This window comes from Aspergillus costaricaensis, assembly GCF_003184835.1.
Source record: "Aspergillus costaricaensis CBS 115574 unplaced genomic scaffold BO79scaffold_10, whole genome shotgun sequence".
Taxonomy (NCBI): Eukaryota; Fungi; Ascomycota; class Eurotiomycetes; order Eurotiales; family Aspergillaceae; genus Aspergillus; species Aspergillus costaricensis.
The window spans coordinates 811,629-839,211 of record NW_020291810.1 but is presented as its reverse complement, the minus strand read 5'-3'; the positions used below and the strand labels follow the sequence as shown (position 1 = coordinate 839,211).

The following is a 27,583-nucleotide window of genomic DNA, read 5'->3' as shown; positions in this document are numbered from 1 at the left end:
TTAGTTCAGCTTTTGCTTTTACTTGCTTAGGAAAAGGGAAAGGTTGAGTTAGTTTTTTTTACTCTGCTTAGTTAGTCAGTTAGTTAGTTAGTTTTTTTTTTTTTTTTTTTTTTTTTTTTTTTTTTTTTTTTTTTTTTTTTCCCTCTTTTCTTCTCCTGTCGTGGTCTGATTTCGGATCTTGCTTTGCCTTGCATGGGGAGTGATTTTAGTAGGAATTATGCAAGTAATTCTGCGGATGAGCTAACCTACTTTTTCTTTTTTTCTTTTCTTACTGTATGGAGAGGAGAGTCCGGTGGTGGGTGCTGAAGATACATACACACTGTTGATAGGGGAAGAATCCCCGGTGGATAGGTGGGTGGGTGGGGAAGGGAGATGGAGAGAAGAAGTGACTGACTGACTGATTGACTGACTGATGGATAGTTAGGATAGGATAGGATAGGATAATAGGATAGGATAGGCTTTGCAAGTTCGGCTTTACTGAACTGGGCAGGTGGATGATCATTCTCTGAAATGGGAGAGGAGTGGAGGGGGGAGGGGCTCAGACACTGGCTGCATGTGAGCTATTTCTTCTTTCTCTACAGAAAATGAGGGTATGGTCAGGTGGATTGGACTAGTAAGGATATAGGATTATTGGAAATTGATTCAAAGTCGTCATGGATGATGAAGATGACGAGTTTGGTCAGTTGCTTGCTTTGCTTGTTCTGGCTGTTGTTGGATTTCGTGGTTGAAGTGGAAGTAAGTAGTAGTATAAGATTGACTGGGGTGAGACGGCGTCAGCATGGAGTTGAGGGGAAGAGGGGAGGGATTGGATGGATACTATGCGAGGGGGGGGATAACTACTACTTACTGACTGACTAGTAGTTAGTTAGTTAACTAGGTACTACTTACTTACTAAGTAACCTTGATATCGTATCGTATCATATCATATCATATCAAATCCACGAGGATTGGTCGGAAGTACTAACCCATCTGGGGTAAAATATCCTGTTCTTGCTTGTCTGCTTGCTTGTCTACTTGCTTGCTTCCCCTGCCGTGTGTCGGATGTCCATGCCTTGCCTTACTTGATCTTACTAACTAGGTCATGGTTCCTTTTCGGATGTGGTATCCTATCTATTCATTCTAATTCTTTCCTGGGATAGTCGATAGTAGTGGTACTCCGTACATACTATGCCTGTCTTTCTCTCTCTATCAGTAACTATCAAGGGCACCCCGGTTCACTCCTCCCTATCTGATAACCTTTTTTCGGAACTGAGCAAATTCCCCTCATCGAGTTTCACTACTCTGTTAACTCGCTTACTAACTACCCCTCAGTTCGCCAACTCCTACTGGGACTGTACTGTCCTATGCCTACTATATGTCGAAGCGTACTATCTATCCCACTACGGGAGTCGGATCCGTGGGAAGAGAGTCAAACAAGCAGCAATAGCAAAGAGGAGGACAATGAATCGGATCTCTCCGCACGAGTATAGGTATTCCGTTGTAGGTAATGGGATCAGGGATGAACGAGGATGATGTTGGGGAGGTGTTGGTATAAAATGCCAATATCCCTCCAGTGTATCCAAACCAAACAGAATACTAGAAGAGCAATATACGAGTACTTACTATCTATTCGTGACTACTACAACAAATTCCTACGCCAAACATGGCCATCGCATTCAAGCACCACCCTCGATCCCAACAAACCTATGAGCCTCCGCTCATTGCCAATGAGAATGCCTTTTTGGGGGATGTGGATTCGAGGTATACCCCATCCCATTCCTTTTACTAATTAATCTTTTTCCTCCATGCTATCTCATAGTAATGAGTGTACGAGTATGTTCGATTAGACACTAAATATGGAATGTATAGTGACAGCTACAACCCCGAAAAACCCATCTCAGCCGGCTTCTACCGTCTGGAAAAAGGCACCCCGCTGGTGTACGAATACACCTTCGATGAGATGAAAATCATCCTGGAAGGCAAGTTCGAGATCTCGGATGAGACCGGTCAAAAGGTTGAGGCTTTCCCCGGGGATGTGTTTCATTTTCCCAAGGGGAGTAAGGTGACTTTTACGACGCCGTCGTATGGGTTGGCTTTTTTTGTGAGTATTTCTTTTCTTTTCTTTTCAATGCTTTGTTTTTTCTACTGGTTGCTGACTGAGTGATGGTGGTAGACGGGACAACGGGCCAAGACTGTTTGAGTGATGATGTAATTTGAATATCCTGGGTTGTGTTGAATTAAATTCCTTGCTGTTAAAACGGGCTATTTATTACTATGTCTTATTGAGGAAGAGAAGGGGGGAGGAGGAAGATAGTCTAGTTGATGGCTGGGAGATGAACCATGGTTTGGGAGACAGAAAGGTTCCACTGCTTATGGGAGCGGTTCCTTGGTTGTGTTTACGGGAAGTGTAAACAAGAACCAGGGCGCGATGACGCCGGTGTGGATTGTACCCCTCTTCTCTAAATCAACTTGCTAGTACTAGTATTGTTTTAAATGTTGGATTGCTTTAATTTAAAAGAATGGAATTGTTGTAGTCTGGACCGAAACACTGATGTTGTGTGACTGTCAGTGTCAGAACTGTCTGTATACACCCGATAGATGGGGATAAAATTTAGCATCACCACCACCACCAACCAATTCTCCTCCCTTCCCTCCGTAAATGATCAACTCAGATCTGCCCCATGGGATCGGAGGCGATCTCACCCAACAAGGTTCCAGATATAGAAGGACGACTAGTTTCACCCAGATTGCTGGACACACTAGTTTCTCACCCCTCCTCGTCTAAAGGTAGTTGAGTGGGAAAATGACGTGCAGAGACACTCTGACTGGTGGTGGGAGAAGATGACTCCATCCTCAGCCTCACGAGTTCCCCAATCACCATCCGAAAGGGCGTCAGGAACGAGATTGACTCGCGGCTGGCCCTGGCATCGTCACCAGCATTGGAGAGCAGATGGGATCGGAACAAGGGAGTTACCCCAGCAACGTTGCGATGGTCGCAGAGAGAGGGGCGGCGCAGAGTTGGATCGGTGGCATTTCGTTGGTCTGTTAAGTCAAGAGTGGCTGGTTCTCAGCTGCGGCTCATCTTTTGCTTTGCTGAAGTTAAACTGTAACTGGGAGAAAGAGGGAAAAGTGGATGAATTGAGAGAAAGGAAGGAAGAAAGAAGGAAAGAAAGAAAGAACAGTAAGAAAGTTGAGAGAGAATATTCACTTTCTTGAACTTCCACTTCTTTCCCCCCTCTCTTTCCCCTTCCTCCCTACTTCATTCAACAACTTCCTCTTTCTCCTTCTTCTCTTTCTTCCTCCCTCTTCTTCATCATTCCCAATCAAAACCATCGGGCATCGTCTCTTTCTCCCCTGACTGACTGACTGACTTGTTCTCGTCGGGTCATCGTCCTTGCTTCTCTCCATTCCTGCCCGAACAAAGTCATTGATCTTCTCTGTCTCCTCTTCTTCCTCGTTGCTTTTTCCTGTCTCTCCACCCCTTCTTTGCTTTTTTTTTATCTTCCGTTTTGTTTTCCATCCCATTTCTTTTTCCATTCGCTTGGGATTCCGAGTCTCTCTACTCGTGCTTTAATTTCCTATCCCTCGTTCCTTTTTAATCTCCCCGCCACGACCTCTTTCACCTCGCGGTCGTTGTTTAGAGACCCCCGTGTCAGTGAGCTGGTCCATACCTCCCTCAGTTGAGAACGGTCGCCAGCACACTTCCGAGCCCAACATGGCTCTCAATATCGACACCTCAGATCGCCCGGGCCTCCGTCTCCCCAACCCGCCGCCACTCCTTCATACTCGTGCCGGAAATGAAGCTCTCGATCGCCCCTCCACACCCGCTGAAAATGGCTTCACCAGCCCCGTGCAAACCCCCCAAGGGAGTCCCAGCAAAAATCGCATGCCCCCCGGCGCAATCGACCTGCCCAACGTGTTCGAAAAAGCTCTCAAGCTGAACCCCACCTCGCCCACCAAAGGCACCTATAACCACTACAACCACCCCATGTTCGCGCCGCCCCGATCCGGCGAGGACTTTACCGAAAGTGTCATCCGTCAGCCACCAGGCAGTCCCACGCGCAAAGCCAACAAAGAAAACACCCCTCCCAACTCCACCCGTCTCACCAAAGACCTCGGTCCGAACCCCGCGGCTGCTGCCATCTCCCGTCATGAGCCATACCAGCAACGAGATCTCGAGAGCATTCAGCGTCGTCAGGTTCCCATGCGGGGGTTGACCCCGGAGGAGTTGGAGAAGCTGCAGAATCCTAGAGTTAAGCGATTGGTAAATGTGACACAGCTTTGTAGGTGCCATACCTTGCAGGTACTTCGGTGTATTGGCTAACTGTTTAGACTTCCTCGATCATTACTTTGATTTGTTGAGCTACGTACACAACCGCCAAAACCGCTATGCGCAGTTCCGGTCTTCCAACCCCGAACCCCCCGCCACTCCGATGGAGACGTATGAGCCCGCTCTACTGAAATATCTGGGTCGGGAACGGGCCCACCTCCGCAAACGCCGCACTCGACTCCGCCAGCACGACTTTCAGATCTTGACTCAAGTGGGCCAGGGAGGTTACGGACAGGTCTATCTGGCGCAGAAGAAGGATACGAGGGAGGTGTGCGCGCTCAAGGTGATGAGCAAGAAGTTACTTTTTAAGTTGGACGAGATCCGCCATATTCTCACTGAGCGCGATATCTTGACGGCCGCCAAGAGCGACTGGTTGGTCAAGCTGCTGTACGCGTTCCAGGATGACGACCAGATCTATTTGGCAATGGAGTATGTGCCAGGAGGTGACTTTCGCACGCTGCTGAATAACACCGGAGTCTTGCACAATCGCCATGCTCGGTTCTACATTGCAGAGATGTTCAGCTGCATTGATGCGTTGCATGCGTTGGGATACATTCACCGTGATTTGAAGCCGGAAAACTTTCTCATTGACTCAAGTGGTCACGTCAAGCTGACCGACTTTGGCTTGGCGGCGGGTATGCTAAACCCTGGCAAGATTGAGTCCATGCGGGTGAAGCTGGAGGAGGTTGGCAACACGCCGGTGCCGTTCGGTCGCCCCATGGAACAGCGTACGGTGGCAGAGCGTCGCCAGGGCTATCGGTCGCTACGAGAGCGCCAGGTCAACTACGCCAAGTCGATTGTTGGGTCGCCCGACTACATGGCACCCGAAGTGCTCAAGGGCGAGCAGTATGATTTTACGGTCGACTACTGGAGTTTGGGATGCATGCTTTTCGAGGCCCTCGCCGGATACCCGCCGTTTGCGGGCGCGACGGTGGACGAGACGTGGCAGAACCTGAAGAACTGGCAAAAGGTGCTCCGCAAGCCGGTGTACGAAGACCCGAACTACTTCCTGTCGCGACGCACGTGGGACCTCATCACCAAGCTGGTGGCGTCGAAGGAGAAGCGCTTCAAGAACATTCAGGAGATCCACGCGCACGACTACTTCAGCGAGGTGGACTTTAACCATCTGCGCGAGCAGCGTGCGCCGTTTGTGCCCGAGCTGGATTCGGAGACAGACGCGGGCTACTTTGACGACTTTACCAACGAAGCGGACATGGCCAAGTATAAGGAGGTTCACGACAAGCAACGCGCGCTGGAAGAGATGGCGGAGCGTGATGATAAGATGAGCAAGGGATTGTTTGTTGGATTTACATTCCGGTAAGCTTCCCCATCAAATGTGTATCTGTAGATATGCTAACAGCAACAGACACCGCAAGCCGGCCATGGACGGGCTAGGCCGCGGCTCACCGCGCAAACCGATCGCGACGGACGGATCATTCGGAACGATGTTTTAGACTGCATGAATGACGGGAGTTCTATTCGGGCACGAGCTGGATCTCGAGGATTGTTTTAGCGAGTACTTTTAATGGAACGGATACGAAATGGGAGGGTTAAGAAAGGAGTTGTGTATGATACAGCTATGGTAGACCTGCATGAGTGCAGTATACTAGAATCAGAATAGTCAATCCCTTCACTCCAACTCCTGCACCATTTTGAGAATCTCCGACTCATTATCCCCAACCACAGCCTGTCCTTTCGTCCAATCGACTGTCTAGAAACCAATTAGCATATCCCTTCCCCAAACCCATCCCCTTCTCTCTCTCCCCCCAATTAATGAATGAAATGAAAGAATCAACTCACAATAGGTCTAACAAACGTCCCTTCAGGATCCGCCTTAAACCTCTTAACCGCATCCTCCGCATCCCTCGCCCCCCTCACCACCTCGCCCACACCATACACCTTCCCAATCCCCGCACCACTCCCGGACACTCCACTTCCAGATACATACTCGAGAATATTCCGCAACTGGTCGTTCGTCGGCGGCGCAGTGCTCACCTCCAGCTGGAATTCGCCGCGGGGAGTGCCTGTCGTGCTTGCTGCTGTTGTGGAGGCGCGTTGGAGGATGGACAGGGCGGATTTGCTGCTGGAGAGGTTGGGGGCGTGGAAGAGGGTTATTGGGTCGAGGGTTTTTGCCTATTTTCCCGGGGGGGGGGGGAATTAGTTAGTTGGGTTTGGGGGGGATTGGGGAGGTTTGGGGATGGGGATGGGCGTACGAAGCGGAAGACCATTTTGGATGGATTGGGTTTAATTGGATTGAATTGAGTATATGTTGGTAGGTAGATGGTGGTAGGTGATGTTGATATCGGCAGCAGGGGTCTCTGATGGAGATAATTGGAGTGGTTGGTGGTCGGAGGTCTGGCTGATTACGTCATATGGGTTGACTCACTAGTTATCTACGGGAGGTGTGTTTGGTTGCCCGTTTGGGTGCCCGACTTTTTGTTTCTTTTTCTTTTTGGTTTGAGGGAGAGGATGGAGAGGAGGCTATTGCTTGATTATCGTACAGTGTAGGTTTCTATTTAATCAGGTTTAATGGTAGAAGTAGAATGTGTAATTGGTTTGATATCATTATTGTTAAAGTGGGTAGGGTATCATATCATCGAAAACATATGCTATTTACTTGTATGCTGCAGCACTACCACCCAAACTGCTCAACATGCAGGTATATTCCCTGCGCCCCCGTCCCCTTATGTACTGCTCGCTCATCGCTCAGACACACCACGCTGCGTCGCACGTCGTCGGACAACCCCCTCGGTCCGCACACCACTACCGCGCTCTCGCCCTCTGCTTTCTCGAGGACCTTGCGGATGATCGTGCGGGCATGTGGTCGACCAGACAGGACTGTAAGATTGGGCAGCGGTTTCTGCATTAACTTCGAGTCTGATCCTGTTGCAAGCTCGCTGGTAGACTGCGGTGCGGCATGCCCGGAGCATGTACAGGTTGTAGCGTCGATGGCATCTTCATCTTTGATGGGTGCTGTGCAGCAGCATGTTCCGTCTGGTTGACAGCCAGACTGCTCCACAGACTCTATGGCTACAGCGTCGGTCGCTGCCTTCTCCGCTTCGAGGGATTTCTCGTTCGCAGGTAGGGTTGTCTGCAGCTGGAACAGCGACTGTTCCTGGGCGCAAAGCGTGTTCTGCGCCTGCTCTAGCTTCTCGTCACAAGTAATGTAGATGCTCATCTCGATTTCCCGAATGACGTCCGGATTGGCGAGCCGAACTTCCTCGACATCCCTAAGCACCTCTTGCAACTGACGGTCGAACCAGCTCAGCTGCGTGCGCGATTTGATCACCCAGACGAATCGGATCCGCTTGGTTGCTGCAAGCCGCGCTGTGCTTTCAGCTTTCCACTTGGCGACTATATCCCGCAGGCAAGGCACGGTGAATGTCGCCCCCATACCGCCGGCGAGTAGGATCATGCTGTCAAATTGCTTAAGAGGCCGCATTTGTCCATACGGTCCCTCGATGAAGACTGTACGTGCCTGCTTCACAGCCACCTGGTCACTAGCCCCAAGCACCTGGTGGTTCTTCGATGCATATCGGAAAAAGCGTTGAGTGCCGCCCTTTTCTGCGCGCACGTACATCACCATCTTGTTGTCTTCTGGTATGGACGCAATGGTGAAGGGATGGCTCTGCAGAGGCACAATGGAGTGGCATGTGAGGAATACATGTTGACCCGGCTTCCACCCGACTCCAGGATTCTCAATCGCTATACGAGTTACATTGCCTGGCAACGGGGTGAAAGTCGCCCGATTCGCCCAGAGAGCATGAGCCGGGCTCTTAGAACGATGGAAAATCGAGAGGTTCGCATAGGTCGCCCACAAGTAGCGCGCCACCCGATCAAAGACAAGAAAACCGATGGGAATCCACACCCACACTTTGACTTCTGCCGGTGCATGAAGCCACACGGCAACGATGAAACCAACAAAGGTCACCAGATGCTGTAAAACAAAGAACTCGTACCCAAACCGTCGAATCGGTGCGGCGGACGTAATAACAATAAAGGTCAAGATAATCCATGCGGCGAAACCTCTCGTTGCCAGGGTGTAGTTCTTCAGCTCGTAGACGATGTAGTTATAACGGCCCCAATCACGAAACCAAAAGCACATGTGGATTGTAGCGGTCAGCCACAGCGTCCGCGCAATCCACCGATGGAACCAATTAAGACGCTCGTAGCTCATACCTACGAGCATGCCAATGAGGTTTTGCCTGCCTGCCAACAAGAAGATCAACGGTAGCTGGCAGATGGCAATGAACCCAGTGCGGTAGCCCACATCTTCCCATTTCCACTGGTCGGCCGTGTCCAGCTTGTAGAAACAAAAGACGAGCACGACGATGAGGTTGGCCAGGATGATAGACACCGGGCCCAGCGGCGCAAAGTGATAGGAGTGGCCGCGGAATGACAAAGGGGGCAAGGTTGCATAGCTAGCTTCACGCACGATGGCTGTTAAGGTGGCATATGTGCTGAAGAAGATAGACTTGGGCTTGGAGGGGGTCAAGGACGAGTCCTTTAACCTGATGGAATAAGCATACGTTATTTCGATAAACAAAGGAGCTTACCTTTGGTAGGCGAGAAAGCGATTCAGAACATTAATGACCGTTCCAGCAGCGATGGCACTACCTACAACAGCCCAGTACATCTTCTGCAGATAGAACAGACCAGGCACGCCATCTCCCATGGACATGTGGCCCATGCCAGACATGGACATGTCCATCTTGCAGGTATGTAGACTAGTAGTATCCGGATTAGGGTATAAAGAAAGAGAACTCAGTATATACTAGAAATGAAAGGAATTGTATTCAAGCATGATGGTAGAAGAAATGCACGATGTACATATCGCGGGGAACGAAAGAGAAGGAAGCAAATGACAATTAGGCGAAAACGAGCGACTAAGGGCCCGAGATCGAACCCGATGCCAATACTGCCTATCTACTCTAGTCAGTCATATTGAGTATAATTGAGAGAAAATGAGAGGGAATAATAGTCAAAGCGACTCAGTGAGTAGTAATAATCTGCTCAATCCCCACCTGCTAATCCGGCCATGCTTTCGGACGGGCCTTGAGCTCTGCAGCTGCTGATTGGCTCCCGCAGCCAAAATGTGCTCAAATGCCGCCCAAATGTGCTCTAGCGCTATCGGCCGCTTACCTGGCGGGTCCGCGGGTTTTCAAGGTCCTTTAAAGATGCGGAAAATCACCGGCTGTGACAGCCATGGCCCGCTTTTCTATGTCTTCATTAACATTTTATTCCTCTTTTTTTCTTCTTCCTCTTCCCAATCCCGTCATATAAAGTATCTTGTACATAGGGCTGGTGCTTTGACATCTTTAAATATATTCATTTTCCCACATTCCAGTTCATACCTCCTACCCGAACCGTCCATACCAAACACCACCCTAATCCTACTTTACTCCACTCACACTACATCACGACTTACCAACAATGGACATGAGCTCAATGACCGGTATGGACATGGGAACCACCTCCACTACCATGTCCGGCATGTCAATGGCTACCTCCACCGCATCGTCCACAATGGACATGTCTATGGGCTCCTCCACCTCTACCTCCATGTCCATGCCCATGTCCACCTCTTCCTCTTCCTCTTCTTCTATGTCCATGTCCATGTCAATGGTCTTCATGAACGCCCACGACACCCCCCTCTTCTCCAACCAATGGACCCCGTCCTCCAGCGGCACCTACGCCGGCACCTGCATTTTCCTCATCGTTCTCGCCATCATCTCCCGCTGTTTGGCCGCCTTCAAAGCCCTCATGGAACGCCGCTGGCTCGACGCCCACGTCAACCGTCGCTACATCGCCGTCGCAGGGAAATCCACGGAAGCAGGTCGCATTGACGCTGATCCTGAATCCAAAGAAGCCAGTCTCATCACGGCCCAAGGTGTCGAGGAGAAAGTCAAAGTCATCCACAAAGCGGCCCGCGAACCTCTCCCTTGGCGATTCAGTACAGATCTCCCTCGCGCGCTGCTCTTTCTTGTTATCACCGGTGTTTCTTACCTACTGTATGTTCCCCTTTACCTCACCTCCACAAACATAGAACACATACTAACACAACAATCACAGGATGTTGGCCGTCATGACCATGAACATCGGATACTTCTGCTCCGTCCTTGCCGGTGCCTTCCTGGGCGAACTTGCCGTGGGACGCTTCATCCAGTGGAATGAGCATGAACATTAGTCCTACCCACATACATGCATACATACATATTCATTTCGGGTTCCTCGAACATAACGACTTCTATTTCGCACGGTGTTCTCGGTTCGGGTGTTCGGTGCTGGCCTGGCGTTGCATTGCATTGCATTGCATTCATTTCATATTTCTGGGATAGCGAGTGTCACGCATGTGCACTGTTGGCTTTTTGGTTGTTTTCAGATACCACCTCCCGCTTATTGGTCTCTTGGATCTCTGCTCTGTGCCTCTTTTTCGCCCTGATACCATTACAGTCGAGGATGTGTGATTAGCTTAGACTTCAGTACATAGAGATAATGTCTGGGGAGGTTTTGGACTGTGTCGGCATAATAACATGGTTTCGGTCGAAAGACATCACATGCATGGGTATACTACATAATCCTTGTAGGCTTTGCAGGTTACAGTGGACTATTGGCCTCACGCGGACGGAATCCAGACGTGGCGTGATCGGCTGTAGGTTGTCCCACTCCTATTGGTGCGGACGGGACCACACGGACGGCGCGGGCAGGATCCATGCCACTAACCGCGAATGGCAATTGATACGCTGCGATGTCTTTTAGATTCAGTATGTTGATGCTATTCAAGTTGGAAATCCATTCGTAAAGATACTGACTACTTACTTTCTATCGACAATTTGTAGTAATACGCAGGCCTCAGACTATTGGTCCCCGGATCTCTATCAATTGCAACCTCAAAAGCACTGGTCGGCCGTGTCAGCAATCCCGCCTGAGCGTACGTATCGTCGATCGCCTCCATCTGCGCAATGCTCTCCTCACCGTCGATCCACACCCCGGAGCCCGCACGACCCTTGATCCGATTGACAAACTCTTCTAGTTGGCAGCGCCAGGTAGTCCACCATTCCTGATAGGTCTGCGCTCGCACATCGCCCGCTGGCCAGTTGTATGCTTTGGCATACTCTATCACATCCCACGTCTTCACAACCTCTTCCCCTCGGCGGAGAGTATGTGTATCGCAGATATCGATCCGGTGGTAGACTGTCGGAATGAGGTGATTCCACAACGTGATTTTCCTTCTGACAAAGTGGCGCACTTCATCGTTTAATCCATTAAGCAGCATCTCTCCTGTTCTTGCTTCAGTCTTGGGCCATCTGAACGACGGCAGGGAATGAGACCATGCCGTCGGGAGAAACGAAAACCCTCCTCCAAATAAAAGATCACCCCTGATTTCTGCGGTCTTGTCACTGTCTGTAGCGTAGGTAGCTTTTATTGCCGCGTCAATTTGTGGCTCCGGCTGATATCCATCTGATGCAACAGGCAAGGGGCGATGCAGTGCTTCAATGGGATTGAGATGCTCCCCTCTACCCAGCACCTGCCGCACGCAGGAGAGGGGATACGTTGCTAGGTCCATGAGACAGCCACCTGACAAGCCATAGTGGAAGCGGATGTCGTCCATTTCCAAATACCCTTTGGGAAGATACTGCTGGGAATAGACATGCTCTACAGTCGCGCCCCAGGGAAGGTTATTAACTTGGTGGAGAAAGGCCTGCCAGGCTGGGTGAAACTGATAGTGGAAAGCTTCAAGAAGAACCGGGGCATTCGGCGCAGTCACTAATGGATGTCTGAAGAGTGACTTTGCCTCGTCAGCATTCGAACAGGACGGTTTCTCAAGAAGAACATGTTTTCTTGCTTGTATGGAACGCAGGGCCCACTCAAAGTGTAGGGAATTCGGTAGAGCAATATAGACTGCGTCGATGGCTGGATCGCTCAGAAGTTCTGACACGTGCATTAAGACCCATCCATGCTTCGTCAAGTTCGAGCCAGTTGTGGAGAATCTCACCTTGATAAGTATTATGGACGATCGGAATGCTGTACTTCTCGGCGTACTGACGGGCGCGCTCGGGATCTCGAGCAGCGACCGCTGCCACGATGACTTCCGGGTGAGACAAGGCGGGTAAGATTATGGCCAGGGGACTAGAGCAGACATAAATAAGATAGCCTGCAAGTCAGTGCTTCATCAACTTACGCTATGGAGGATGCTCCAAGCAGTCCTATTCTGATGGCGTCATCCCTCTTCCTCGGGGTCGGCGAGCTGACTGCCGCATAGTAGAATCGCTTCAAGAAATCGAAAAATAACATACTGAATAATTGCTGGGGAGTTGCTGGAGTTTAAGTAAATTTCTGTAAGACTATTTGATATGCAGTGTGGCAATGGCACGTAAAGGTAGCACGGATACCTCTGTGTCTGAGGCGGGTGCTTCCCGCCATCAGTTGTTCTGGACTGCATCGCCAGACAGCAGGTGACTTCCGCATTTGATGCTGTCCGTCTGTTTCTCTCATTTATTTATTTGGGAAGCTGCTGATGGCTCTCCTTCCAATTCTCACGGTATCAACATAGTGCTTTCCTAAAATGAGTGTATGGTATCGAAACGCAATATTACTCCTAGTTATAGGGTACACCGGTATTCTTCATACCATACTCGCCAGATTATCTTGAGTCTAGAATCTTGAAATTCTCCTGTAGGTCGACCCCATGTTCCCGCGAAATAACTGGTGGACAGATGAATTATCTAGATGTGACTGAGTGGAGGAAGTAAGATGTGCCTAGGAAGATGAGCGGGGTACCATTCCGTTCCTTGGTTATCTAGTGCCCTCAAACTGACACTGAAACCATCTACTAGTAAGTTGACACCGTACAAACACATTAATTCACAACGTATACCCCCATGTCTTATATCCGAGGGTATAGACATGGGCTCAGGCACAATGGGCAGGCTTGGCAATCCCCCACATGGCGGACTTGAACCGGGGAACTTCACCGGATTTGCCAGTCTTGAGAAGAAATGAGCACATTTCCTAACCCAATCAGCCCTAGTGCTGCTAAGTCTCACTGCAGGGTCCCTGGAGCTCCAGCTTCTCAGTGGCACAAAACAATATCCAAGATTCATGTTACTAAGTAGTGACTAGTATCAGATCCATCGGCTTTGGTCTCTTCTTCGGGAATAATACTCGCTCATTCTGTAATCACCTCGCTTAACCCTGTATAATCCCGGTCCTGCCGTAGAATTTCATTATAATCAGCTCTTACCCGCTCAGAGCATGTCCTGCATAAGTATAAAACCATCGAGGGTCCCTGTGTAACATCTATCCCACGGCACCTTCGCTCTACAAACCGCCGATCACTCAACCTTCACCATCATGAAGCTCCCTATTCTCTACCTGGCGTCTCTTGCGCCCTTAGTCGCCGCCCACTTCGAGCTCAAGTATCCTACCAGCCGTGATGGATCTGAAGAGCAGATGACCCAATTCCCCTGCGGCGGAGCTGCCCAGTCCAGCAATCGTACGCAGGTCTCGATCTCCGCCGGTTCTTTCCCCGTCGCATTGTCCATGGGTCACTCCCAGACTGCTGTCGAGGTTCTCCTGGCGCTGGGTTCCGACCCCGGAACCAACTACAACATTACCCTTCATCAGACCTTTGAAATCCAGGGATTGGGTGCTTTCTGTCTTCCGCACATCAAGTTCGATGAATCCATCCTTGGCACCAACATCACCGATGGAATGAATGCAACTGTCCAGGTCCAGAGCAATGGTGATCCTACCGGAGGTCTCTACGCTGTATGTTGCCCTGTCAATCATTACGCGTGTGTAGATGCTAATCTCGCCCAGTGCGCCGACATTCAGTTTTCCTCCACCGTCTCCTACGAAGAACCGTCCTCCTGCTCGAACAACACTGGTGTGACTGCTGTGGCTTTTACTGGAGCTGCGGCCGAGCGCAACGCCAATGAATCTACTGCCTCTGGAGAAGCGCAGAGCAGCTCCTCTTCTAGCACCTCTTCGAGCAGCTCAAGCACATCTACCTCCACTGGCGGTGCTGTTGCTTTGGAGACAGCTGCGTGGGGTATGCTGGGCGCTGCGGTTGTCGGTGGAATGGCTCTGTTGTAAGAGTATACCAATGCACAACTGCCTATGTTGCATTAGGCGCCTTGGTACACCAGAGGATAACTTTGGCTCGCACTCGCTTTGCCTTCTCATGATTATTCTTCTAGGGCTCAGGGTCTACCCGAATAACATTGTTCATTCGGACTTCTGGAATTTCCCTCACCGACAATCCAATGTCTATTACATCCTGTGGTGACACATCCTTGGTATGTGCTCAGGCTCATCATTCATGTATAGAAAGTTGGAGCCATGTTTCGTGGTCACTAGTACTTCTCAACCCGCCCTTGGCTATACATTCTCGGATTCCAAACTCATCTTGTTGCGGATGGAAGTGCAGCATGCGTTTTATGATTCATGAATACCCATTGTAATTAGCGAGAATCAATCAAAAGCCCCCAAAATTATATGAATTTAGTAGGAGTACATTGTATCACCTTGTAGTTGAACCTGCGTTCAATCATGCACGTCCCAATAGTCAATAACTTCAATACTATCACGAAGTCTGATCAGCTCATGCCCCGATTCTAGGATAGACACCTTTGCTGTTCTATTCTTTCCTTTGAGGAGGACCGCGTGCTTCAGGTTCTATGGAGATGTGTTTGTATCGGTCTTACTTCAGAGTACAAGTGTAATGCTCTTACTTTCAGTCCCGATGATACGCAACGTGGTACTAGGATTGACTTCATATACAGCCAGCGCTGATCTGGTGACTATCATATCACAGGATATACTTTCCCTTATCATTGAGCTACTTTCGAGAAAAATCTTGGCTGATAAATAAATGCAATCTCATCACGTAGGTAGAGAGGAAGGGTATGTTTTGTTTTTGGAATATAGAAGTAACATACGGTCGGTAGTAGCTATTGAATTTCAAGGGTACTGGAACTTAATTATCCTTATTGGTCAATGCCGTATTGTTGCATAAATTTAGAATGCTAGTAGAAATTGGTTACTTGGAGGTTGGTAACCGTTACTTACACTTGCATGATCACTTTTGAACCACTAAGACCTGATATAACCCAGTGTATTAGCTATTGGACAAATGGTTTCCTTGGAAGCTGATGGAATCATAAGCAAAGAGACACTATTTGTTATGTCCATTTCCAGTAAGTATTGAGTATTGAAGTGAAAACCATAGATGACCATGAACACCTTTCTTCACTCAAGTAATATATAAATTTATACTAACCATGTTTACTTACTATAGTTGGAGATCCGGAGTAGCACTACACAGTACTTCAAGTCATCATCCACCTCTGGAACAATCTTCATAAGACTAATGCCAGCATAATGGAAACTCTTTTTATACCCAACAAAACAGACACATCCAACAGTAGCCGCCGTCAATAAACTGTTAGTGATCAACCATTCCATCATCGATAAGCAGCCAATCTCCGAAGGCGGTAGGCCAACATCCTCGGCAGAATCGCGGGGAGAGGCTGTCCGCTCGGCATAATCCATGGCTCTCTTCCACTGTTTCCATCCTTTAAACACGAACCTTTGTGTACGGTGTCTCATCTAAACCAAGGGAGATAACTTCAAAATGGCTACACGCGCCCCCTTTATTGTTCCGGCGCTGAAGAAGCACACCGCGACGGTGATCATGGCCCACGGTTTGGGCGACAGGTTGGTCCCTAGCATACGGCGCTCTAAATGATGTACAACTGGCTAACGTTATTTTCTCAACAGTGGTGCTGGATGGTACGTAAATCGAGACTATGATGTTCCACAAATGACGGGCGCTACTCCTTCGAAACGAGACTTGAAATAACTGAATCGAAATAGGATGGCTCTCGCCCAGAACTGGCGCCGCCGCGGCATGTTCGATGAAGTCGCCTTCATCTTCCCGAACGCCCCTATGATCCCTATCACAGTGGTATGCGGTGACTGTCACCTACGGAGCTCTGGGAATACTGGACTGAGTTGACGGGTAATAGAACTTTGGAATGTCCATGCCGGGATGGTACGACATCTCCAAGCTGGGTCGTGATGTGAGTGGTGAATACAGATCTATAACCTGGGATAAAAAGACTAATGGCTGCATAGTTGGACTTCGAAGAAGCCATCCGCCACCAGGACGAGCCGGGCGTCCTCCGTTCCCGTGAATACTTCAACTCCCTCATCAAGGAGCAGATCGACAAGGGTATCAAGCCCTCCCGCATTGTCCTCGGAGGCTTCTCGCAAGGTGGAGCGATGTCCTTGTTTGCGGGTCTCACGAGCACGGAGAAGCTGGGTGGTGTATTCGGTCTTTCCTGCTATTTGTTGCTACATGATCGGATTAAGAACTTCATCCCCGAAAACTGGCCGAACAAGCAGACGCCCTTCTTCATCGCACACGGCGAGGAGGACGAGGTGGTCAAGTTTGATTTCGGTAAGCAGTCGGCGAAGATGGTTCAGGAGTTGGGTGTTCAGGATGTCGAGTTCCATTCTTACTCGTGAGTGTTCCGTTCGCTTTCATTTTTGCTGAAATGGCATGCTTATACTTGGGCAGTGATCTCGGCCACTCTGCCGATCCCGAGGAGATCGAGGATTTGACAAGGTTCCTTCAGAAGGCCATTCCCCCGGAGGAGGGTCAGTCGGCCGCCGGATTATGACTTGGTAATGGCAGATCCGTGCCTGCTGCACCATCTATAGGTGCTAGAATCACATACAGCATTTTCCTAGGCATTGTTATATGGAGAATTGCGGTTATGCTGTTGGGGATCATCTCGGGAAAGAAACGGGATGCGCCGATAAAGCAGGATTGAACATACAATTAGCTTGAATACATAATAGATCAAGATGCATGAAGTGACGAAATCTAGTAACCATCTATTCATCGCTCGTAATCGAATATTCCACCCACATTTACTCTCCCCTCAAAGCCTTCTGAACCGTAGCCTCAATAGCAGCCACCATAGCATTAGTATTCTCCACATCAAACGGCACCATATGCTTCGACCCGTGATCATGGAAGCTCATCTTACTCGGCTCACACAGCCTGGACAAATGCATACTAGAGGGATACAGCTCATCCTGCTTTCCCACAATATTTGCCGTGGGGATCTTGACCGGATACTCGCCCTCAGCCGAAGTGTCAGGGATGACCTCATTCCCCGTGCTGTCAAACGGCGCAGCACCGCAGATAAACACGGCGACCTTGAACAGAGGCTCTTGATGTGTCTTCGCATGGTGTACAATCATAGCGCATGCCAGGGCAGCACCTTGCGAGAATCCCATGACGGCGTCGAAAGGACCCTCACGCTCGATGATATCGTAGACGTGCTTCATTGCGGGGGCGAGATATTCGCCCGGTGCGCGGTCACGAGGATAGTGGTTGTAGAAGGGGCCAGTAAAGAGGCCCTTTAGCTCTATTCAAAGTGTTAGCTAGCCATCACATGTCTCCAGATATACTCCGAATCTTTTCTTTGGTGTGGAGGGCGGGGGGAGATGTACGAGGCTCAACTTCGGCTTCCATGCAGCCATCGTAGTATTTAAACGTATGGCCATATTTAGCGAGGTCGTAGGAGATGCCACCTGAGTGCGATACAAGTTAGATTGGCAATTATAGGCCTGGCGAATTGGACTGTTGTTTCAAGTACCGGATTGGATCTCGAAGATCTATTGTTTTTGTTCCAACGGTTAGATTTGGATGGCGGGGAAGCGGAGATAAGCCAAAGAAAGAAAGAGATGGCCGCCAGCAGGGAAGATGCTTGCTTACTTCGGCGTTGGTACCTGCGCCGTGGAGGCAAAGGAAGCGCATTTTGGATGGTTGTCTTGTGAAGGAGTTCTTTTTGTGTCACTTCTCTCTGAACAGATGTGTTCCTGGGCAACAATTGCTGACAAGAGAAGAAGAAGGGGAAATGTGTTGAATACTAAACTAGACTACGCCTTCCGACCGTCAGCTGAAGCACTGGCCTGCCACTATGCCACTAACGTAAGACGAACTCTCAGCCTTCTCCATCTACTCCTGGACTATCTCATCTGTCTCTGTATTTCTTCAGTCGTCATCCTTTCCAATCCAGACTATGCATCCTTCTCGGCTATTTACAAGACGATGGCTCGTCCTACCCCCTACATGCAACATGTGAGATGTCACAGTTCACGGAGTTTCCATTCAACGAAATGATCTCCGGCACCGAGGGCGGCGCCCGTGCCCCCTTCGAAACTGGTCTTGCTATCCTCTCCCCACTGTGACTTGAGTGGTTCTGCGCCTCTACAGTCTACGTGGTTTTAATAGCATTACTGCTGCTCGCAATCAATGGCATCTGTCGTCAATTTCCTCTCAAATGTGCTCTCCCGCCCCGTGGAGTCCTACTGCAGCTTTGGTCCGACGGTGAGTGAAATCACCTTTGGACTGCTGGGGTACTCCTTCAATCCGGAGCGCGACATCAACGATCTATCAGGGAAGGTTGTTTTCGTCACTGGAGGTATGTCTTCTGCTACACACCTTGGGCTGTCTTTCTCAGTGCGCTAATTTCTGCTTGTCTCAGGCAATGCCGGTCTAGGGAAAGAAACCGTCCTCCAACTCGCTCGTCACCGCCCATCGCGCATCTACCTCGCTGCGCGGAATGCGACCAAAGCCGAAGACGCCATCGCTTCAATCCGGGAGCAGGTGCCATCCGCCGATATCAGACACATAGCCCTCGACCTGTCCTCATTCAAGTCGATCCGTGCCGCTGCCGAGCAGTTCACGTCAAAATGCGATCGCCTGGACCTCCTGGTTCTCAACGCCGGAATCATGAACTGCCCGCCCGCTCTGACAGAGGAAGGATTCGAGATTCAATTCGGGACAAATCATATCGGTCATTTCCTACTCACCCAGCTACTACTGCCCACGCTGCAACGAACGGTTGAACTTTCCAGGGATGTCCGAGTAGTAACATTGGCCTCTGCCGCGAATGTCGCCGCGCCTCCCTACGATGTCATGACTTCTACGCCGGCTCTATTAGCCGACCACACATTGACCCGGTACAGTGCCTCGAAGGCAGCGAATATCCTTTTTGCGTCGGAGCTGGCTCGTCGCCATCCGGAGATTCTGTCTGTCGCGGTACATCCCGGTTCCGTCGTGAGTGAACTATGGGACCATACGATTAAGACGGGTGTCGTAGCCAAGTACACTATCGGCGCCATCCTTGCGTTCAGTCGGAGCATACGGAGCGGCGCACTCAATCAGCTCTGGGCCGCAGGGGCGAGCAGAGAACTGTTGACCAACGGGGCTTATTATGTTCCCATTGGGGTGCACGCCACGGGCAACGGGTATGCGAAGGACGTCGAAATGGCACGGCGACTGTGGGAGTGGACTGAGCAGCAGATTGCGGAGAAATCGTAAATTTGTCTGGTTCCGGTGATCGTTTGGTCTACCCCCGCTGCACCTGTAGTTAGAGATATCGACGGATATTCTTTTCAGGATATGCGTGACCATGCTTTGGAAACAGCAGTGGTTGTTATATTTATATTAATTTCTTGATACCTATGGAATAACATGATGTGAGATCCGGCGGTGCTTCAGGGTCCGGATCGCGGGGTTGAAGACGGGTAAACTCGCAGATTACCGGATTCGGTATGAGATGCCGGAAAGCGGGTGGTGAGCGTCAATCCGGGCGAAAGCCATTGGTGGCACAATCTTGTCCCAAGGTGCCAAACAACCTCGCAAGAAAAAAAGGGACCAACCTGCTGCCCATGGAAAGAAAAAAGAAAATTCCAATTCAGCGTCCCTGCCAATTTCACAATGCCTTGATGACATCTGAAATGTTGCTGATCTCCCCCCCATCGATGCCAGTCTAGAAAGTCAGCAGCGGCCGCGATCGTTAGGGTTTAGCCGAGGAGCCTCCCTGTCCAGATTCCTCGTTTCGCCCACAACCAACTTCATCCAGCACGGCCACGAAGTGCCTTTCCCATGAAAATTGTAGTCCCATAGCCAAAAATGCACATAATATAACCATATTATAAAGAACAATACCTTAAATTCTACTTAACGAGCTACACTGCGTAGAGAATATTATCAATGTCGTAGAAGTACTGAGAACGTAAAGTCGGCTTTTGCATGCTCTGCTCCCCACACAAACCCGTGCGAAGCGCATCATCGAACTTGAACTATCCTCATCCTCATCCTCCCACTTCACCTCCCTCCTCTTCTTCTCTCTCTAGCACCAAATACTCCCCCCCATCATCTCCTTTAGGTACGTATTATTACCCCCCATTATTCCTCCCTCTAGAACCCATTTTTCCCTCTGGACATTTCGAAATACTTTGTCGGTCTTCTCCCACTCAACGACGAGTCATCCCGCGAATCTTCTGTCCCGAATTTATTCGTTCCCAATTCCAATTCGATCCGGTCGCGCGAATTCGACGCTCAAAACGCTCCGCTCCCCTCTTCGTTACGCGAGAATGACTCTGCACAATTTCCACAATACACACATTATACACTCAAAAATTAGGAAGATCGATATCTGACGTCTTGGGATTTTTTAATCCTCCTCTTTACAGGTTGAAAGCACTCAAGCTTCAATACTCCCGTCAAAATGGATCAGGCAAAGTTGGCTAGAATGCAGCAGAGCGTGCGGATTGGTATGTATCATTTTTTTTCCTCTTTATGATTTCTTTTGTATCTTTGTTATTGCTCTGTTCGCATCCGATTTATAATCAATATCCATGGGAGGGATTATTGGTGGGGGGAGAGATTGTGAGAGCTATTTGGGGTGGTATTAAGGGATCCCGATCCGATTCGATTCTGCAAAGAACGAAAGAGGAAAGAAGAGGAGGAGCAAATAGGCTCGCTCGGAAGCTCAGGATCATGTTGATTGATATTGTTGCGTGTTATTATTGTTTTTATACCAAGTTATCATGAGGAACAGCTAAAGCTAACATACCTTTCTCACTCTGACAGGGTACGTATAATAACACACACATTCAACACACATCACCACCCCCCAAACCCGATCCAACCTCGATATCAGAACCCACGAATCGAAAACTAACAACCCAACAGAGGCAAGGGTACTCCCCGCCGCAAGGTCAAGAAGGTCCACAAGTCCTCCGGTGCCGACGACAAGAAGCTCCAGGCCACCCTGAAGAAGATGAACGTCCAGCCCATCCAGGCCATCGAGGAGGTTAACATGTTCAAGGAGGACGGAAACGTCATCCACTTTGGTGCTCCTAAGGGTATATCCCCCCACCAACCTATCCACCCAAAAAGACAGCAGAATACTAAATTATTCTTGATGGTATATAGTCCACGCCTCCGTCCCCTCCAACACCTTCGCCCTCTACGGCAACGGCGAGGAGAAGGAACTCACCGAGCTCGTCCCCGGTATCCTGAACCAGCTTGGCCCCGACAGCCTTGCTTCCCTCCGCAAGCTCGCCGAGAGCTACCAGAACATGCAGAAGAACCAGGCCGGCGCTGACGGCAAGAAGGACGATGAGGAGGATGATATCCCCGATCTCGTTGAGGGCGAGAACTTCGAGAGCAACGTCGAGTAAATTTATTAAAAATTTATTTTTATCTCCCTTTTAACAACCATCAGCTTGAATTTTATTTGAGAGGAATTGATATCATCTTCGTTGCCACTTGACAACTTTTTTTTTTTACCTTCTTATTCGTTGTACGGACGGACCACTGTGGGTATATTATTCCATTTACTGGATTGGATGGGATCCTAATATATCGTTAAGAGGAAGGACGAGGTGAATGAGGCTTGTGTGTGCTGCTCTTTTTTTTGCCCTGTGGGTGTGCGCGCTGAGCAGATTCGTTTTTCTCTTCTTTTTCTTGCTTATGGGATTTACTATCCTTGGAGCTTGGAGCTGGAGCTTAGGTTTGTTAGTTGCGGAGATGGGTCAAATCGGCCTTTTTCTATAATGAAAGGAATGATTATACTTTTCTCAACTCGGAACTTCTGTGGATGAAGATGAGTGCTTTGAGGCTGTAACTTCCATGGTTATTGGGTCTGTGGATCATTATCAATGGTCATAGATGACTGGTGTGAAATCTGGGGAGTGTAATGCGGAGATACATAGGCTATGACCTATCTGTCCATAAGATTGGGCATTGTATCAATCGACGTAACACTATATGAGACTAGGCTTATGACCTCGACACCTACTTGTATTCTCACCCCTTCTATAAAAGTTGTGGTAATGATATCAAACACACTCGCTTTTCATATGGTAAATAAAACACACCTCGCTGAACAAACAACAAAATCAATGGGTATTGGTATACATGAAGCATCATAATATGAAGGCCAAGATCAATCACAGACAGACAGCAAGCAACAGCAAAGACCTGAAGTAAAGCTCATCTACTCTCCACCTGATTCATCGACGACCTCTTAGGAACAAACGGCGCCGAAGTCGGCTTCGACTTCCTCCTCTCATCCTTAACCCGTAGTCCTCGACTCAACCCACCCCCGAGACCCCGCGCAAGAGACGCAAACGGCGACGCAGCCTGCCAGTTCTCCAGATCCTCTTCGTGCTGGCCGACACTAGCCACGATTTCACTGCCGTGTTTCGAGGATCCGGATCCATCGGACGGCTTGGCGCGGTGTCGGTGGAGGGAGGTGTCGCTGCCGTGGGTGCTCGGGGAGGTCGGGTTGAGTTTCCACGGGTTCGTGGGGATGTCTGGGTCGATGTAATCGGCGCATTTGCAGCCACAGCCGGTAGGACAGTAGTGATATTCTTCCTGGTCGGTGTCCGGTGCCATGGAGAACCAGCCTCGATGGCAGTCGAAGCAGCTGACGTGACCGCAGCCGAGACAGGGGATGAGCATGCCTTCGACGACTTCGCTGCAGATGACGCAGGGGAGTCGGAGAGGGAGGGGCTGTTTTGGTTTGCAGTGGGGGCAGGTGAGGGGAGGGGGTGTTATGCCCTTTATGTGGCTCTTGGGGATTGCTTCGGTGAGTGCTTTGGTTGCGAAGATGGAGTGCTGTAGGGCTTGGCCGCAGCTGATGCAGTGGCGTTGGATTTCGAGACCTTGGTTGTCGGTATCGGTGGGCGCGGCTGTTGAGCTGCGGCGCTTGGAGCTGGGGAGGGAGAATGAATCGTGGTGGCTTCTGTGGCGACGGTGTGTTGGCTCTTTGGTGGGATTGGGGTTCCCGCCGATCTTCAGCACTTCGCTGCGGTGCACTGGTAGTCCCCATATAGAGAGTAGATGAGCGTATGCTGCGCGGTACGATCGGTATAGCCATTCTTTCTTGGGGTCGAGGAAAGTACTCTGCGATTGTCCGTTGCCCTCGAAAGCAGCTTGGTTCTTTAGGACTGCGCGAACCTTTGTCGACGGTTTGGCGGGAGTAGGTCGCTCGCTCTCCGTGTCAGAGTGGGTTTGTGACGTGAGCGCGGTGGAGGTAGTTAGGTAGTCGGGAATGGCTGAGACTGGTTTCGCAGTAAAGGCACTCGTCACCCAAACCCCTGGCCCTCCGACTGTGTTGGGGCTGCCATTGGGGTTGAAAACCTTCCGGGACAAGGCGGTTGCTGGAGGAGATGCTGACGAAGGACCAAATGTGAGAGAGCGGGAAAGAGACGAGGCCAGAACAGAACCAATGCCGGAGCCGCTGCGTGGTTGTGATTGCTGGTCAGGCGAAGCAGCGATTGCTATGTTCTGGGTCCATGTCTTTCGGTCTGCTGCTAGGGGACCGGCTCGAGTGGCTAGAGGAGGGGTTGTTCCTGTGGAATATGGCGGCGTGGAATCGGGACGCCAGATCTCAGATGAAGAACGCCCAGAACTATGGGTAATGGGCGTTGCGTGGCTGTCCTTCGGTGTTGAAGCAAGCGGCACGGCCGTCTGCGGTTTGCTCTGCGTAACGGAGTTGGGGGAATACAAATCAAATGAAAATGCATGCTCCTCCATCCGCCTGGAAACGGCCCGACTGACATGAGCGTGTTCTTTGGACGCCTCGTCAATGTTGGCCTCGTGCAAAACACAAGATAGCATCGCGATCATTTGCACGTCGCCGATCTGTTCAAAATGTTCGAAGAGAGCAGGGATTAGCCACTGACCACCGAATGGATGGTCGCCCCATTGAATGACGGTATTCAGAAACCCTTTGTGACGTTGGTCCTGGCTTCCCATGTCGTTACTCAGATCCACAGCGCTATCCTTCCTTTGAATGTACGGTCTATCCAGGGTGTCAAACCCGGATGAAAACATTGAGCTCTTGCAGTTGTGCAAGATAAGCCTGACAAGTCCCCAAATCCGAGACAGCTCGTAATAACCGTGGTCGAGGGCTACAGCTGAATTATGCGCACAAACGTCCGTGACTTTGCCGCAGATACGATATTTGCTAGCTAGTTCCCGCTTGGCTGGTAGCAGATCACTGAAGTCGTGGATTGAGATGACATTCTGCGAGCCTTCAGATGACTTCGATGTCATCGCACCAACGGTCGACCTTTGCGAATTATCTGTAGATCGCGGACGATAGAGTCCCAGACTGCCACCACTCCGCCATGTCTGGGGCGTTGGAAACCGGTGCTGGAGCCCTGACAAGATACCAGAAGACCCGGAGGAGCTTGACGATTCAGCGTCCGAATCGTCGGAATATTCAGAAGCGCCATCGTCAGTGCTGGCCATTGTGACAGACGTCCGAGGCCCAGGTGAATTGGTCTGCAGACGACCAAAACCTTCGAAGACCTTGTCCGCTCTGGATAACCTGGTCATTTCCTTAAACCCTAGGTTTTCAAGCCAATTGGACTTGTCTTTCCTAGATGGGAAGAAGCACACCAAGCGACCATCGTTGGCCCATAGTGCACCGCATCCCTTGGCTACCGGGACCATGACATTGGCATTGACCGGTCGAAGCAGTTCAGAACTCATGCCTAGATCTTGGCTTTGTGACAAGCCGACCTCATCTTCATCGCTGGACTCCTCACCCCCTAGTTGGCCGTTGATGGGAGACTTTACGGTTTCTGCCGTTTCCCCAAGAATCCATGCTATGCTTTCTTCCAAGGTACTCTCGCCCAAGAGGTAGCGAACGACCCCCTCGAGACATCCTCGTTTGTGAGCAAGGAAGGTTTCTGCAATCGTGCGAAGTTCAGCTATCAACTTGTCGGCAAGTTGGTCGGTGACAGCGGCAGTCTTCTGCACACTGAATGTTGGCATGGCATCTCGAGGGTAATCAACGGGAAATTTAATATCGACTTTCATGAAGATAGAGTCACCATCAGCACCCCATGGTCCGTGAAGGGATATAGTTGCCTTTCGTTGTCTGACATCGACCGATTCAAAAGCAACCTTGGTGAACTTTTCTCCGACATGGGTAATCTCGTCGCCCAGGGTCTCGATATCCCATCCGGAAATTTTCACGCCACGCATCCATGAAATAGGATTAGTATCCGTGCGAACGTTTGTCCGACCCTGCATACCGATCCTAGAATCGGCGTTGGCCCCGCTCTGCGTCCATGCGCGAGCGTATGGGACCGAGATAGTATTCATGCCGGGGTTACGAGACGTCTGAGGTGTGGAGCTCTGTCGAGTGGTGGGTGACAGCGAGTCCATATCTTCTTCCTCTTCATCGATAGGCGTATCCCGATACGACCTATACAGTGCGCCCTTGCGCGTGAGCTGCATATTGGAAACATAAGTCTTCCCTTTCTCAAAGCCAACCCTTTGCATAATATCCGGATCGACCCTGTGTAAGCGTAGTTCACGATCCGTGCCCCAAGACACCAGCTGGAACTCTCTATTATCAATACCATCCTCTATCTCCCCGCGTGCTCTCCAGAGAAACTCTTTCACCTGGCCTTTGTGTCCTAGGAAGCTGTGTACCAGAGGAAGCTCATCATTCGAAGTAGAACCCTCCCCAGCTCTCCGGCTATATAAGTGGAGATCACTGTTTCCTCTTTGCGGCATGGCCAAGACACCCCATCCGAAAGGAGTATTCCTTGCTCGCCATACTGGAAACGGCGTCTTGATCACCTTCTCCGGTACTTCTGTGTCCACTGTGTAGTCCCAGAATTTGATCGTCTTGTCGAGAGAGCACGTTACAAGAGCCCCTGGCCGTACCCTGTTCCAGTCCAGCCCATAAATCTTCGTGTTGTGTGCCTCAATAGACTTGATCGGATACGCGCCCATCCGCTTGTCCCATATCCGCAAGAACTTGTCGTGAGAACTTGCAATAACGTTGGGGTCCTGTCGGTTCCATTTGACCTGTGTTGCTCCAGCAAGCCAGTCAGAGAATGAAATAGCGGGACGGGAGGGTGTCCGCAGATCCCAGCAGTGGACGAAGCTATCAACGGCACACGTCGCTAGCATATCTGCATGGTGTGCAGAGAAGTTGATGTCTGTTATGGCTCGAGAGTGGGCGTGCAGAACGTGCTCAATCGAGCTTGGCGAGGATTTCATGCCCAGGTTCCATACCAACGCCTTCTGGTTTGATGTGCTAACGACCCAATAGTCTCGGGCAGCGAACGGGGACCATTGAACGTCTGCAACCTCCCATGGTGTGTGGTGCGGAAGATACCTTGGCGGCGAATATGGCGAATCGAGATCGATGATGTGAAGACCTTCCTTGGAGGCTAGAACCACATCCCGTCCACAGGGCGAGATCGACATAGACCCAACAGGCTGCTCCACATGGAATGAGCTATCCTCCCCGAACGTTGGACTTTCGAAGGCCGATGTGAGGGGCCTGGGCTCGCTTTGGTCCACCATGTTGGCGTCGCCGGCTCCGGGCGTGAAAGGCTCCTTGGTTTCTGTGCTACCTCTTGGCTGCTATCCACGCCTTGGAGAAACGTTCAAACGGACTCAGAATATCAGGAAGCACATTGGTGGAAAGATCGTTTGCGGTCATACACGGCGCTATCATATCGACCGCGTTTGTCATGGGCTTTTCATCAATTGCGTAGGAGGAACGGGTCTGTGGAATTGGCTGTGCGCATTGTGGAGGTCGTTACGGGGGGCGGTCGAACTTGGAATTCCAGAGGCGCATGTACCGTATCTTCGATAGACCAATGATGGTGCGCTGTTTAAACGGTGGTTAATAGGATGAGCAGGGAGAAAAGATCACTATTTCAATTGGAATCTTGCCTGGGGAATTGTAGATATCCGAACCAAGGGCCTCAGACAGCAGCTGTGGACTCCGCAAAGTCCGGGGTTGGCGAGTTGCTTCCCGGCCGCAGTCTCCGATTCTGCACACTTGGTTCCTCCAGCCTCCAGTGCCCATTACGGCAGGCGGTGTATGCAACCTGCGCAGCCCCTCTGTCGGTTAC

The 27,583-nt window shown here is 50.3% G+C and overlaps 13 protein-coding genes across 13 annotated transcripts; 8 read left to right on the top strand and 5 right to left on the bottom strand.

Annotated features, from left to right (window-relative positions):
* Window positions 1–1,642: 1,642 nt before the first annotated feature.
* BO79DRAFT_216233 (cupin domain-containing protein) lies at window positions 1,643–2,179 on the top strand (the record flags this gene model as incomplete). The annotated part of the gene is made up of 3 exons (XM_025683305.1): window positions 1,643–1,740; window positions 1,849–2,080; window positions 2,153–2,179. The coding sequence occupies 3 exons, from the start codon at window positions 1,643–1,645 to the stop codon at window positions 2,177–2,179; spliced, it is 357 nt and encodes a 118-aa protein (XP_025541509.1).
* A 530-nt stretch (window positions 2,180–2,709) lies between these two features.
* BO79DRAFT_6358 (uncharacterized protein) lies at window positions 2,710–3,455 on the top strand. Its single transcript, XM_025689526.1, has one exon. The coding sequence runs from the start codon at window positions 2,821–2,823 to the stop codon at window positions 3,193–3,195; it is 375 nt and encodes a 124-aa protein (XP_025541508.1). The 5' UTR covers window positions 2,710–2,820; the 3' UTR covers window positions 3,196–3,455.
* On the top strand, window positions 3,446–5,923 carry BO79DRAFT_6353 (serine/threonine-protein kinase). The gene is made up of 3 exons (XM_025689523.1): window positions 3,446–4,262; window positions 4,312–5,626; window positions 5,676–5,923. Exons 1-3 carry the CDS (start codon window positions 3,695–3,697, stop codon window positions 5,761–5,763), a joined length of 1,971 nt encoding a protein of 656 aa, XP_025541507.1. The 5' UTR covers window positions 3,446–3,694; the 3' UTR covers window positions 5,764–5,923.
* On the bottom strand, window positions 5,867–6,596 carry BO79DRAFT_192363 (uncharacterized protein). Its single transcript, XM_025680891.1, has 3 exons — window positions 6,523–6,596; window positions 6,110–6,442; window positions 5,867–6,020 (listed from the first exon to the last, which is right to left on the bottom strand). The coding sequence occupies exons 1-3, from the start codon at window positions 6,535–6,537 to the stop codon at window positions 5,940–5,942; spliced, it is 429 nt and encodes a 142-aa protein (XP_025541506.1). The 5' UTR covers window positions 6,538–6,596; the 3' UTR covers window positions 5,867–5,939.
* A 267-nt stretch (window positions 6,597–6,863) lies between these two features.
* BO79DRAFT_192362 (ferric reductase family protein) lies at window positions 6,864–9,095 on the bottom strand. The gene is made up of 2 exons (XM_025680890.1): window positions 8,866–9,095; window positions 6,864–8,820 (listed from the first exon to the last, which is right to left on the bottom strand). Exons 1-2 carry the CDS (start codon window positions 9,018–9,020, stop codon window positions 6,942–6,944), a joined length of 2,034 nt encoding a protein of 677 aa, XP_025541505.1. The 5' UTR covers window positions 9,021–9,095; the 3' UTR covers window positions 6,864–6,941.
* A 459-nt stretch (window positions 9,096–9,554) lies between these two features.
* On the top strand, window positions 9,555–10,810 carry BO79DRAFT_208387 (copper transporter family protein). Its single transcript, XM_025682382.1, has 2 exons — window positions 9,555–10,320; window positions 10,382–10,810. Exons 1-2 carry the CDS (start codon window positions 9,743–9,745, stop codon window positions 10,494–10,496), a joined length of 693 nt encoding a protein of 230 aa, XP_025541504.1. The 5' UTR covers window positions 9,555–9,742; the 3' UTR covers window positions 10,497–10,810.
* A 310-nt stretch (window positions 10,811–11,120) lies between these two features.
* Window positions 11,121–12,687, bottom strand: BO79DRAFT_192354 (Gfo/Idh/MocA family protein; the record flags this gene model as incomplete). The annotated part of the gene is made up of 3 exons (XM_025680889.1): window positions 12,492–12,687; window positions 12,306–12,439; window positions 11,121–12,241 (listed from the first exon to the last, which is right to left on the bottom strand). The coding sequence occupies exons 1-3, from the start codon at window positions 12,602–12,604 to the stop codon at window positions 11,121–11,123; spliced, it is 1,368 nt and encodes a 455-aa protein (XP_025541503.1). The 5' UTR covers window positions 12,605–12,687.
* Window positions 12,688–13,606: 919 nt separating this feature from the next.
* Window positions 13,607–14,797, top strand: BO79DRAFT_192351 (putative GPI anchored protein). Its single transcript, XM_025680888.1, has 2 exons — window positions 13,607–14,080; window positions 14,132–14,797. The coding sequence occupies exons 1-2, from the start codon at window positions 13,664–13,666 to the stop codon at window positions 14,405–14,407; spliced, it is 693 nt and encodes a 230-aa protein (XP_025541502.1). The 5' UTR covers window positions 13,607–13,663; the 3' UTR covers window positions 14,408–14,797.
* A 1,098-nt stretch (window positions 14,798–15,895) lies between these two features.
* On the top strand, window positions 15,896–17,188 carry BO79DRAFT_170601 (palmitoyl-(protein) hydrolase). The gene is made up of 6 exons (XM_025679534.1): window positions 15,896–16,030; window positions 16,094–16,105; window positions 16,190–16,280; window positions 16,342–16,395; window positions 16,451–16,839; window positions 16,896–17,188. Exons 1-6 carry the CDS (start codon window positions 15,948–15,950, stop codon window positions 16,996–16,998), a joined length of 732 nt encoding a protein of 243 aa, XP_025541501.1. The 5' UTR covers window positions 15,896–15,947; the 3' UTR covers window positions 16,999–17,188.
* A 63-nt stretch (window positions 17,189–17,251) lies between these two features.
* Window positions 17,252–18,146, bottom strand: BO79DRAFT_143729 (DUF341 family oxidoreductase; the record flags this gene model as incomplete). Its single annotated transcript, XM_025678342.1, has 4 exons — window positions 17,252–17,754; window positions 17,798–17,920; window positions 17,986–18,004; window positions 18,105–18,146. The coding sequence occupies 4 exons, from the start codon at window positions 18,144–18,146 to the stop codon at window positions 17,252–17,254; spliced, it is 687 nt and encodes a 228-aa protein (XP_025541500.1).
* Window positions 18,147–18,644: 498 nt separating this feature from the next.
* On the top strand, window positions 18,645–19,715 carry BO79DRAFT_244478 (putative short-chain dehydrogenase/reductase family protein; the record flags this gene model as incomplete). The annotated part of the gene is made up of 2 exons (XM_025685377.1): window positions 18,645–18,813; window positions 18,877–19,715. 2 exons carry the CDS (start codon window positions 18,645–18,647, stop codon window positions 19,713–19,715), a joined length of 1,008 nt encoding a protein of 335 aa, XP_025541499.1.
* A 731-nt stretch (window positions 19,716–20,446) lies between these two features.
* On the top strand, window positions 20,447–22,089 carry BO79DRAFT_208382 (nascent polypeptide-associated complex subunit family protein). The gene is made up of 4 exons (XM_025682381.1): window positions 20,447–20,565; window positions 20,873–20,953; window positions 21,374–21,547; window positions 21,618–22,089. The coding sequence occupies exons 2-4, from the start codon at window positions 20,908–20,910 to the stop codon at window positions 21,863–21,865; spliced, it is 468 nt and encodes a 155-aa protein (XP_025541498.1). The 5' UTR covers window positions 20,447–20,565; window positions 20,873–20,907; the 3' UTR covers window positions 21,866–22,089.
* Window positions 22,090–22,679: 590 nt separating this feature from the next.
* BO79DRAFT_192339 (Mtc5p) lies at window positions 22,680–27,423 on the bottom strand (the record flags this gene model as incomplete). The annotated part of the gene is made up of 2 exons (XM_025680887.1): window positions 27,402–27,423; window positions 22,680–27,336 (listed from the first exon to the last, which is right to left on the bottom strand). The coding sequence occupies exon 2, from the start codon at window positions 27,024–27,026 to the stop codon at window positions 22,680–22,682; it is 4,347 nt and encodes a 1,448-aa protein (XP_025541497.1). The 5' UTR covers window positions 27,027–27,336; window positions 27,402–27,423.
* Between the last annotated feature and the right edge of the window lie 160 nt (window positions 27,424–27,583).

What these genes read in the sequence shown, in the direction of transcription:
- BO79DRAFT_6358 (XM_025689526.1), top strand. Translation starts at nt 2,821, where the DNA reads ATGACTCCATCCTCAGCCTCACGAGTTCCCCAATCACCATCCGAAAGG.
- BO79DRAFT_6353 (XM_025689523.1), top strand. Translation starts at nt 3,695, where the DNA reads ATGGCTCTCAATATCGACACCTCAGATCGCCCGGGCCTCCGTCTCCCC. An exon ending in GGTAAATGTGACACAGCTTT is followed by an intron (nt 4,263 to 4,311) that starts GTAGGTGCCATA and finishes CTAACTGTTTAG; the next exon opens with ACTTCCTCGATCATTACTTT. An exon ending in TTTGTTGGATTTACATTCCG is followed by an intron (nt 5,627 to 5,675) that starts GTAAGCTTCCCC and finishes TAACAGCAACAG; the next exon opens with ACACCGCAAGCCGGCCATGG.
- BO79DRAFT_192363 (XM_025680891.1), bottom strand. An exon ending in GGACGTTTGTTAGACCTATT is followed by an intron (nt 6,021 to 6,109) that starts GTGAGTTGATTC and finishes ATTGGTTTCTAG; the next exon opens with ACAGTCGATTGGACGAAAGG.
- BO79DRAFT_192362 (XM_025680890.1), bottom strand. Translation starts at nt 9,020, where the DNA reads ATGGACATGTCCATGTCTGGCATGGGCCACATGTCCATGGGAGATGGC. An exon ending in CGCTTTCTCGCCTACCAAAG is followed by an intron (nt 8,821 to 8,865) that starts GTAAGCTCCTTT and finishes TTATTCCATCAG; the next exon opens with GTTAAAGGACTCGTCCTTGA.
- BO79DRAFT_208387 (XM_025682382.1), top strand. Translation starts at nt 9,743, where the DNA reads ATGGACATGAGCTCAATGACCGGTATGGACATGGGAACCACCTCCACT. An exon ending in ACCGGTGTTTCTTACCTACT is followed by an intron (nt 10,321 to 10,381) that starts GTATGTTCCCCT and finishes CAACAATCACAG; the next exon opens with GATGTTGGCCGTCATGACCA.
- BO79DRAFT_192351 (XM_025680888.1), top strand. Translation starts at nt 13,664, where the DNA reads ATGAAGCTCCCTATTCTCTACCTGGCGTCTCTTGCGCCCTTAGTCGCC. An exon ending in CTACCGGAGGTCTCTACGCT is followed by an intron (nt 14,081 to 14,131) that starts GTATGTTGCCCT and finishes AATCTCGCCCAG; the next exon opens with TGCGCCGACATTCAGTTTTC.
- BO79DRAFT_170601 (XM_025679534.1), top strand. Translation starts at nt 15,948, where the DNA reads ATGGCTACACGCGCCCCCTTTATTGTTCCGGCGCTGAAGAAGCACACC. An exon ending in TCTCCAAGCTGGGTCGTGAT is followed by an intron (nt 16,396 to 16,450) that starts GTGAGTGGTGAA and finishes ATGGCTGCATAG; the next exon opens with TTGGACTTCGAAGAAGCCAT. An exon ending in GTCGAGTTCCATTCTTACTC is followed by an intron (nt 16,840 to 16,895) that starts GTGAGTGTTCCG and finishes ATACTTGGGCAG; the next exon opens with TGATCTCGGCCACTCTGCCG.
- BO79DRAFT_208382 (XM_025682381.1), top strand. Translation starts at nt 20,908, where the DNA reads ATGGATCAGGCAAAGTTGGCTAGAATGCAGCAGAGCGTGCGGATTG. An exon ending in GCAGCAGAGCGTGCGGATTG is followed by an intron (nt 20,954 to 21,373) that starts GTATGTATCATT and finishes AACAACCCAACA; the next exon opens with GAGGCAAGGGTACTCCCCGC. An exon ending in CCACTTTGGTGCTCCTAAGG is followed by an intron (nt 21,548 to 21,617) that starts GTATATCCCCCC and finishes GATGGTATATAG; the next exon opens with TCCACGCCTCCGTCCCCTCC.